At 37.5% G+C, this 10,898-nt stretch overlaps 1 protein-coding gene across 3 annotated transcripts; it reads left to right on the forward strand.

Moving 5' to 3' along the window:
• The first annotated feature begins 692 nt into the window (after positions 1-692).
• Positions 693-10,056, forward strand: LOC110803791 (E3 ubiquitin-protein ligase COP1). 3 transcript variants are annotated; one of them, XM_022009315.2, is made up of 13 exons: positions 693-1,192; positions 1,376-1,453; positions 2,278-2,433; positions 2,580-2,930; positions 3,328-3,485; positions 3,604-3,669; positions 4,506-4,584; positions 5,696-5,851; positions 5,946-6,044; positions 7,727-7,831; positions 8,241-8,420; positions 9,339-9,449; positions 9,542-10,056. In XM_022009315.2, exons 1-13 carry the CDS (start codon positions 884-886, stop codon positions 9,710-9,712), a joined length of 2,019 nt encoding a protein of 672 aa, XP_021865007.1. In that variant the 5' UTR covers positions 693-883; the 3' UTR covers positions 9,713-10,056. The 3 variants fall into 3 exon arrangements, with proteins under 3 accessions (XP_021865007.1, XP_021865008.1, XP_056693377.1); XM_022009316.2 differs by having other exon boundaries at positions 1,051-1,192; positions 2,274-2,433; XM_056837399.1 differs by lacking the exon at positions 693-1,192 and having other exon boundaries at positions 1,386-1,453; positions 2,224-2,433.
• The last annotated feature ends 842 nt before the right edge of the window (positions 10,057-10,898 follow it).

A 10,898-nucleotide genomic window follows, 5' to 3' on the forward strand; every position in this document is an offset into this window, starting at 1 on the left:
ATTTCCTTCATTTTTGGTCGTCATCAGTTTGACTGATTTTTGTTACGAGAATCTTCTCTGTAACGGTTAGGAGACTTAATCAACCCTTAGTGGTTTTGATCAAAGAATTTGTTCCGTTTTAACTGCTCCATTAGTCATGTATTTATTTTCTAGCCGTTTTATGGCTGTTGCAGTTTCCAAAAACCCTCATTATATATTTCTCATTCCGTTGTTCTTAAAACATACAACACACATAGAAATCTCAGTCACTGCAAAACTCATATTCTTTCAACTCTCTTCTTTTTCTGGGCAAGTATTCTGGTCTCCAATCGAGGCTCATGAGTGCACACACTCTAGAGGACAACCGCAAGCATTCTACTGCACCGGGGTAGCGCAGAATTGTCTTTTAGAGCAGTGGTTAAGCCACGGCGCGAGAATCGGTCAGATCGTAATTCGTAACATCCAAATAAGTTGATCTAATTGTTTATTCGCTAACCATTAAAATGCTCTTGTTAAGTGGACTTGGAAGTTTGACGTTAGGCAGATCACTTTGGTATTAGGATTTAGGAATTAGGACTAGGTAGTTAGGTGTGGCAGAAGAACCCCTCAAAAAAAAAAAAGGTGTGGCAGAAGAAGACCAACAAGGCAACAAGTGAAAAATGTAACAGAAGAAGGGAAAGCAAGGACATCAATTGTAGATACCAAAGAAGGAAACGTGGGCCAATTTAGTTCTCTTAAAACCCCCATATTTGTTGTCTATGCACTTTCTTTCAATTCTCCTCATTTCCATTCCGCACACCGTCGACAACATTAGACCACTCGCCTTCCAACCGCTTCACAACCACACGCACCAGAGACTCAAGATCATCTCCTTCAGGAGAAAGAAACTGCGAAATACATTCAAATGGAGGAGAGAGAAACCTCCACTGGGGCTTTGGTACCGGCGGTAAAGCCTTTATCGGTGGTTCCTCCTCCACCGGCACCGGAATCTGCCGTCTCCGGTGACGAATTGGTGGTTTCGCCGACGGAAGCGGACAAAGATTTGATGTGTCCGATTTGTATGCAGATGATAAAGGATGCTTTTCTTACCGCTTGTGGACATAGTTTTTGTTACATGTGTATCATCACTCATCTTCGTAATAAGAGTGATTGTCCTTGTTGCGGTCGTCATCTTACAAACAATCAGCTTTATCCTAATTTCCTCCTCGACAAGGTGAGTTTTGCTTTCCAGTTTTGGATAATAACTTTTAGGATCCTTTTTGGAAAATATTGGTGAATTTTGATGAGTATGAAGTGCAAATGATGACGATAATCATAATAGTAGTGGTGAATTGTTATTTGTTTGTTTTGAGAATTTGCAGCTTATTGTTGTATACGGTTTATTGCGCATTTGTAGCTATTAAAGAAGGCTTCGGTTCGTCAAGTGTCGAAATATGCATCTCCTGTTGAACAATTTCGCCGTGCATTATTGCAGGTCAGTTATTATTATGCTTATTCTCTTTGTTCTGTCTTCAATGCTTGGCTTGTACTGGAATTTTAGGACCGCTTAAACTCTTTTTCTTGTCGATGATATATGATTTGCGGATTACTAAATACTTCAAGTACAAACTCCTGCACAAGGTTCTAATGACCGTACATTTGAGTAGTTAATTCTTTGCAATTCGCCACCTTGTGCGTGCAATGATGTTTAGATAAGAGTGATTCGATGCTAGCTAAGAAAAAAATGTTGTAGGAGGTTGTTTGCACAAGAGCCATAGGTGATAGGGCTATAGTCGTGGCAGTATTAGAAAAAGTGGTAGGTGTATGAATTAATGAATGATAGAGAAAAATGGACAAAGTGCAGAAAACAATTGACGATTCAACCCAATGAGAAATTATTAGGACAATAAGGTTTATTTGCTTCTTTGAATTGTTCTTAATGCTCACTGGCTTCTTTGAAGTACTTGATAGCTGGATTATCTGGTCCTTGCACTTTTTTAATTGCTTGATGTTTAGCAGGGAAAAATTTACGTCAGTGCAATGCAACTACAGTTTAGGACTTTGCTATCATCTACTCTGTATATAGTGTATATGTCATATGTGAGTAATGTGTATGTTTGTTTTTGGTATTTAATGGAACAAACTCAATAAAGATCACATATTGGATTGTAGCAATTAGCATGAATATTTTGGGAAATATGTCTACTGTCATATCATAGGACGGGCTAATCTTCTGACACTGTCCTGTTCATGATACTCTTTCAGCAATTATATGTTTGAAGTTCTGCAATCTTAAATGTGGTCATGATTCGTAGTCAGGGTTGTGAAGTGTCAGTCAAGGAGGTGGATACCCTCATGTCACTTCTTGCAGAGAAGAAGAAAAAGATGGAGCAAGAAGAAGCTGAGAGAAACATGCAGATTTTGCTGGATTTCTTGCATTGCTTGAGAAAGCAGAAAGTGGATGAGCTCAATGAGGTGTGTGACTTTCTTTCCAAGTTTTAACCTTATCTGTTGGCAGATTAGTCATCTGATAGTAAGCTTTGGCAGAATGGTGATATTCAATTATTCATGATGTATCTATATTTATGGAATGTCATATAATAGATGTTATTCGCTTCCAGATTCAAAATGACCTGCAGTACGTCAAAGAGGACATCACTGCTGTTGAGAGGCATAGAATGGAGTTATATAGAGCAAGGGATAGGTACTCAGTAAAATTGCGAATGCTCGGTGATGATTCAACCCCGAAATTGTGGCCGTCAACAGCTGATAGGAGTACTGGTGGTGTTTCCTCTGGTTCACGTAGCTCACTAGGAGGGTTGGCTATGGGAAATTTCCAGAACAAGAAGATGGATTGTAAGGCTCAAGGCTCCCACGGGAATCAGAGAAAGGATGCTTTAAGTGGTTTGGACTCACAGTACATTAGCCAGTCAGGTTTGGCTGTGATGAGAAAAAAAAGGATCCATGTGCAGGTTGGTAGTCATTCATGGTTATTTTCTTATATGAATTGTAAGATGAGATTTTTAGAATAGGAAATGGAGCTTTTCTGCTCTTCTTGTTGAGTACTTCCAGTTAACAGGAAAGGTTTCTTATTGCCTTGGGTGTGAGCAATTTTATGTATGTTAGATTCTATTACATGATAGAGTTGAAATCCAGCATAGAATGGCTGTTCAACAATTTTGTTGTGCAATGTGTGACATCATTTCCATGCAAGAGCTTGCCCACACGTGCACTCATGTGCAAGCACAGACATTACGCTTCCCTCTCTGTGAACTTCAAATTGGCTTGATTCTTGTTGTATGCTTTATCTTCTTAAACAAAGTGTTACCATGAAATGACTTTTACAAATCTTCTTTTACATGGTCGCAGTTTAATGACCTGCAAGAATGTTACCTGCAAAAGCGACGCCAGTTAACTGACCAGCCAATCAGACAGGATGAGAGGGATCCAAATTTTGTGCAGAGAGAAGGCTATAGCGCAGGTCTTGCTGAGTTCCAATCTGTACTATCTACTTTCACTCGTTACAGGTTCAATTTTTCTCTTATTTTTTTAGTGTCTGCTTTCTAGGATACTTAACCTGATTTTGTTGTACTCTTGTGTCTTTTGACATAAAGTTTTTACTTGTAATGGGTTTATGTGAAACAGTCGATTGAGAGTTATAGCTGAACTCAGACATGGGGACCCTTTTCATTCTGCCAATATCGTATCAAGGTGAGCTTTTGACCTTCTTTTACTTCTTTATGTGACTTTATTGTTTCATTTAAAATCCACTGCGAGGGTAGATGTTGAGAAGAAGATATATTTGTGCTAGTAAAACTGTTTTTAGCTAAATTGTATCGTCTTCTTTGTCTTTTTTCTTTTGGGGCCCATAGGAAGGCTTGGTAAGAAGAAAATAAATCATTACCCTTCCTTAATGCATGCTTATGTAGGGGTACCAGTTGGTATTACATGATTCAACGGCGCAACCCTACTTAGCATGGGTGTTGTTCAATGTAATTCTTAAATGTGTTACTGGTTGGCTGGCCAACATTGTTATGTTTTCGATTAGCAGTCACGGTCCTATATTGCACATTTTTGGTTTAACTAACATGTTTGTTTGTCCCAACTGGTACTTACCATTTTCAACTATTTTGTGTGATTTTAGGCTACATGGTCCTATATTGCACATTTTTGGTTGATCTAACATGTGCACTTGTCCCAAGTCTGGCACTTATCATTTCAACTATTTTATGGGTTTTTGGGTTAAATAGGACTGGTACTGGCCATATCTATTACCTGGGTATCTGACACGGATCTTTGATGTGAGAAGAAGTTTCCACTTTCCATGTAGCGTAGTTTTCATTTTCTCCTAGTTCAATCTAACATTGGAGTTGGCAAGAGCCTTGAGGCTTCTCCTTTCAAACAAACTCTTCTGAAAACGAGAAGAAATGGAGAGATAAAGCGCTTAGGTGGCTGTTGCATACTTGCATGTGTCCCTTTAAATTATTTGGCTTGTGACAGAAGCATTGACTGATATTTCCACAAAAAAATGTTTCTTCTTATTACAGCATTGAATTTGACCGCGATGATGAGTTATTTGCTACAGCTGGAGTTTCCCGAAGAATTAAAGTCTTTGACTTCTCCTCGGTGAGCTGATTCTAAATTTTATGGCTTCTCTTCGAATATGCCTAGAAATGAGAGAACCTATATTTACTGAAGAGGGTAATCTTAGAGATGTTGTCTAGACGTTGGGGGTGATCTATGCAATCTTCACATGTTAGAGATACCGTCTAATCTTATTTAAGTTTCTAGCTGTAAACCTTACCATCACTAATTTGTTGAAGCCTGCAAGTTGTGCAAGAGTGTGTTTGTGTGGTGGTGGTGGGGGGATAATAGATGTTTTACGGGAATGGTAATTTTATGTCTGTTGTCGGTCATCATAGGCAGGTTATGTCTCAACACTCGTGGTCGTGGATCACAACCTTAGTTGAAGAAACCTCTCACTCTCATGACTGCAATATTCTCCTAGTTGACAGAGCTCCAGATTTTGTCCTTTAATATAAAGCAGCTTATCATAAACAGGAAAAATTTAGTCTGGTTTACTTTGTGGAGTATGTGTTCTGTTGAATCTTCGTAATGGTTTCTAACCTTGAGCGAGGAGGAGTGACCGCAGAGAGGTGAAAAGAAGGAGCTATATTGTTGAGTCCTCATCTTGTGTATTGCTGTGTACTAATACGTTGTTTTTGTTTTAATCAATTATGATATGCACTTCAGTTACAGGAAGTGCATATTTGATCAACTTAATGACGTGAACTAGGAGATAGAACACTGGTGCTGATTCCATCTTCTCTTAGATGGCAGGGGTTCAAATGTCTTTTCTTTTTGGAGGTGGGTGATGTCGTTATGGATAGGTTATATTTAGGTTCTGCAAGAAGATATTGCAGTAATTTACATACCAATTTTTTTAAAAGATTATTAACTAATTCCTCCTTTCCAGCACCAGAACTCTACGACTCCACGTATGGCCGGGCAAAACCTTGATAAATGGATCAGATGTGTTTTTTCTTTGTTTTGTATAAACTTGGATGATCTCTTAGTTCTAGGATTTGTTTCTAGTCGCTTCTTTTGTATATGTACCATTGATGCAGATGTCCACTCTTCTGGCTTATATGGATCTGAACATTTGCTACACAATGCTGTTCCTGTTAGTATTTAAGTATGACTGACTGGTTACATTGTTTTCTCCTTTGTCTTCCAGGTTGTGAATGAACCTGCAGAATCACACTGTCCTGTTGTTGAGATGTCAACTTTGTCCAAACTTAGTTGTTTGAGCTGGAACAAGTTTACCAAGAACCAAATAGCTAGTAGTGATTATGAGGGAATAGTTACTGTATGGGATGTGACGACACGCCAGGTAACAAATTGATAGTCGGCTTTACATTTTTTTAACACTTGTTTGTCCTACTATTCTTTTACATTTCTCTCTGTGTCACCATATTGCGGTGCAGAGTGTGATGGAGTATGAAGAACATGAAAAACGGGCATGGAGTGTTGATTTTTCGTGCACAGAACCTTCAATGCTTGTGTCTGGCAGTGATGACTGTAAGGTATTTGAGTATGTTATTAAGAAGCTTTTAATATTTAATTTGTATTGCATCTGAAATCATAAAAGAGATTTCTGTACAACAAGGCTGCATGATTGATTTCCCTTGGTAACAGTTGATGTTCTGTTGCATGATTGATTTCCCTTGTTAAGAGTTGATGTTTTGTTGTGTGAATGGGTGCTGAGGGTGATCTAGCAGTATGAGATTGAAGTTATTGTCTTAGCTGATTAGAAAATTAGAAGTGGCATTGTCTTGAATAAGAAATAGTTTAGTACTTTAGTGGAACTGGATCAATAAGGCAGTTGTTGAGCTTTGGTTAAGATGTCAAAATATCACCTTTCTTTCCATTGATAGCATGCTGGATTCTGGATAGGTTTTAGTTTTTTGTTTCTTGATAACGATATTCTTGGAACCCCCTCGCAAATTGTAAAAACAATAAGGCATAGTTCGGATACAACCAGTTAATAGAATGATATAGCTTTCCTTTTTGTTGATGGCAGCTCTTTGTTCAAGTGGTAATTGTTATTGGAAACCATTATCAGAGAAGTTAAGCTCCTGAACCTTTGATATTGTTGAAAACTCTAGGCCTGCTAAGTGACTGTTTCACTGACTTTTCAACTAAAGTATGGTGTTCAACAGCTTTTACCCTCTCAACTGTCAAATAATATAGTCTCAAATACTTCATGTTTTTGAAAACAAATATGTATGTCCTATTCCATTGCCTTGCTCTTTGGTGTTGTTAACTTCTCTTGTCTCCGGGGTAAAGACCCTAATTTTACCAGTTATGAACTGGTAAATGACGTGGACAGCTTTTGATTTAAACATATCAATCTGAAATAGCTGACTGCGATCGTCTAGAACGCTGTCAGGTATTGTTATAGGGTTACTCATCCTTTCTCCCATGAGGTCCTGTTAGAATATTTAGGGGTCAGATAATGTGGAAATAGAAGTCAACCGTAAATGTTTAATTGCGCATAAGAATTAATGGACTTTAGCAAGTGGATACTATGAGAGACTGCCTGGTCAGTGTTCCTGCGAAGGATGGTGGTGACTGATATTGTTTGGGACGCCATCAGTTATTTACACAAGAGACTGTAGAGTGAAACAATAGCACCTGCAATCCTGCATTTGAACAAAAAACATAATCTTGTCTCTATCTATCATTGAGAGTACTCATCATTTACAATTTTCTTATAACTGTACAAATTTCTCCTAGTAAAAGGGGCAGGCTTTTTCTGGAGAGCTCCTGATCTTAGAGCTTAGAGAGGAAATAAAGTCCATAGAAAAAAGCTAAGTGTATATATTCATGTTCTTTGTCGTAATTTCATCTTCTTATAATTGTTCATAATCTCCGTCTAATCGTCTATAGTCTATAACCCACCCCCCCCCCCCCAAAAAAAAAAAAAAAAAAAATCCATGTTTACTTACAAGGAGATATCCAAGAATGCAAAAAGCACCTTTAATGAAGCTGGAAGTAGGAGAAAATGTGAGCAAAACTAAAAATATTAAGTTAATATCATATGCTGAAGTTAAAAATCTGGATACCCTGCTCATACCTCTCTCTGTCTCTCAAGTTATAATCATCAAGATATTATATTAGTTGCAAACCAATACATTATACTATCTCTTTTGCTTGAGAAGGTTCAGATTTTATTTTTTCTTTGTTTATGGACTCTGTTTGACAGGTAAAAGTGTGGTGTACAAAACAAGAAGCTAGTGTGCTTAACATTGACATGAAGGCAAATATATGTTGTGTCAAGTACAATCCAGGATCTAGCTATCATATTGCGGTAAGCATTTCGCAAGCATTCTTAAATCGCTTTTCCTAAAACTTACTAGAACATTGTAAATTGCAAATGATGTTTTCCATTTCCTCTCTTTCCGTATTGATAAATTATGTGTTACCTTGCTTCTTGGGTGCATCTAGTTATTCTTGAGTGTCTTGCACACAATAATTAGTGAAGATGCAAGTTGATGTTGCTGACATGAATGACTAGTATTTCCTTCCTATATCCTGCATCAGCATCATCTCTACATTTTCTGAGCGCACTTCTAGTTGATATAAGTCGGTTTTCTTTCTTGTAAAAGATCTCTTGCTTGAAAACATCGATAGTGTGAAATGGTGGATATCATCCCCTAATACCTATTGGAACGATGTTCCTGAATCCTTTGATTGTTTATATTATTTCTGTTATGCAGGTTGGTTCTGCTGACCATCATATTCACTACTATGATCTGAGGAATGTAAGTCAGCCACTTCATGTGTTTGGTGGGCACAAGAAAGCGGTCTCATATGTCAAATTTTTATCAACAAACGAGCTTGCTTCGGCATCAACCGACAGCACATTGAGGCTGTGGGACGTGAAAGAGAGCTTACCAGTGAGTTTCTATAGTTTCAAGTTTGTTACGGTTAATTGGTAACAAGTAGCCAGAGAACAATGAAGACAAATGGAAAAGAAAATCCAGGATTTTGATTGATATCACGTTTCTTTGACCTTGATTCTAAAATATAGTTTTATTGCAGCATTAAATTGGGTAGTTATTTAGATAAAGAATAGAACACACCTGGGACAAATATTAAATTTCAATAACATAAACTGCTACTCGTACTGAAGAAGTTGAATGAATAACTATTGTGCTGTAAGTTGCAACTGACAGTTTTTTTGGGATGATTAAGGGAGAATAGTTCTTTTGGCCTAAGGGTGGGAGAAAAGTTGTTAAAAATAGTGATTAGCTGTAAGGTTTTAACTCACTTTCCTGAATACTTCATGTTATCAGGTGCCCCCTCGTGGGAAAACTAACTAGGAACAATATAGTAGCATTTTTTTTTGTTGGGTAGAGGGAGCAAGGGCGAAGAAAGGGCTTTGTATGAGAGAAACAACAGTTAAATCTTGGAAAGCTTTCCATCACTTTGAGGTGCTTCAATGCTCTACATTCTAGTTGAGCTTCCTGTGTGTACTAGGATTGGTTTTTGCGACAAATTAACCATAATGTACTTAAAGAGGGGTGTGCCATGGCCTTTGATGAAAGGCACAGCAATTTTATATTGGGAAGATCTCCTATTCCTAAAAGGTCTTTTGGTGCTCTACTTGGGTCAAGCTATTCATGCATGATTAGGATTCATTTCGTGTCAAATTTACTTAAATGTTTTGTACTAGGGTTGTTGTCAGTGATTGATACTATGTTTGCATTGTGCATAAGTGTACTACTATGGCTTTCCCCTCCTTCTTCACGCAACTTTTTGTTCATGAAAATCATTGATCGTCTTATAAAATACCATGCTGACGAATTTTGCAGGTTAGAACATTTAGAGGTCATACTAACGAGAAGAACTTCGTAGGCTTGTCAGTAAATAGTGAATACATAGCCTGTGGGAGTGAAACTAACGAAGTGTTTGTCTATCACAAGGTCAGTATTCAAATATTTAATCTGCCATCCTTCCTATGAACTCTTGAGCTCTCTGACATGAGCTAATTGAATTCTGTGATTTACTATTATAGGAAATTTCTAGACCTGTAACATGTCATAAATTTGGGTTGCCGGATGTTGAGGATGCCGATGAAGATGCTGGAGCCTATTTCATAAGTGCTGTATGCTGGAAAAGTGATAGTCCTACATTGTTAACAGCCAACAGTCAAGGAACAATCAAGGTGCTAGTGCTTGCTGCTTAAAGTTCACCTAGTTAATTATCACAGGATTTCAAAAAGTGACCAATGCCTGAATTTATTCATAGATTTTGTTTTGCCCGTTTCCATTCTCCATTATTGGGTCTTGCAACCATTCTCTTGTATATACGTCATATCCGTCATGTAATGAGGTCTCCATATCTGTTGCATTTTGTAAATTTGTCCGTCTCCTGTCAGAGTGATGTAGACTTTGTGGCTCGGAGTATGCAACTCTCCGGCCACTTGCGGGATGGATCTATTTCCAATTGTTATGACTTTTTATGTACGAAGCATTAAAGTTTTCATAGCATATTAATAGGAAATAAGTTGTACTTTTTTTTTATTAACAATGCTTACAAACTTTTCAAAGTCTGTCACACGAGGTAGTGTTGAAATCAGTTCTCATAGTGTACGAAATGAAATCAGTTTCCCATATTTACTCAGCTGCTTGATTTTGTTGAGCAAGAGTGTTATCGTAGCACAAATCAAACATTAGTTATATAGAATTTGGCTCATTCAGCTTCATTTGCCGTCTTGTAACCTTAGGAAGCGGCAAATGTATAGTTAAGTGTACAAATGGCATGACCAACAAATACAAACTCTTATGCTTATATACTTGTATGGACGCGTATGTTTCCTCGTGTCTCCTATTTGATTGCTCTATTTTTCTTTTAGGGACGTCCTTTTAAGTTTGTTCAATGCCTTAAGTTGTAACTTTTCCCACTTATATTCTCTCCATCTTTCTTCGCAGGACCCCTTTTTTTTATCTGCATAATTTACCCTAAAATCTTAATAAAGTGCAATATGCTCTATAAGTCTACAGGGCAATAAAAAAAGGGATTGAGGGATTTGAGGGAGTATAACAAGTATAAGAAGTCTGTTATACCAGTTTATAAAATGACATTGGTACATCGAGTTGGTTTTTCTTTAATATTATAGATTTGTCTTTTTTCATTTTATTTATTTCATAATGGATGTTCATTCGAGATTTCGACGGTTAACTGAATGACATGTTACAAGCTTATTTGACAGATAATTATTTGCATCTCATGTTCGAAAACAGTAAACTGGGGCAATTTCTACTTCGTATTATTCAACCGAGTTTATTCTTTGGTCATGTGTTTGAATCTTGTGAGCTACTCCGTATGTGCTTAAAAATAGCTTTATTTACAAGGTGTAACTTGTTTGTATA

The sequence above is a fragment of the Spinacia oleracea genome, chromosome 2, assembly GCF_020520425.1.
Source record: "Spinacia oleracea cultivar Varoflay chromosome 2, BTI_SOV_V1, whole genome shotgun sequence".
NCBI classification, from domain to species: Eukaryota; Viridiplantae; Streptophyta; class Magnoliopsida; order Caryophyllales; family Amaranthaceae; genus Spinacia; species Spinacia oleracea.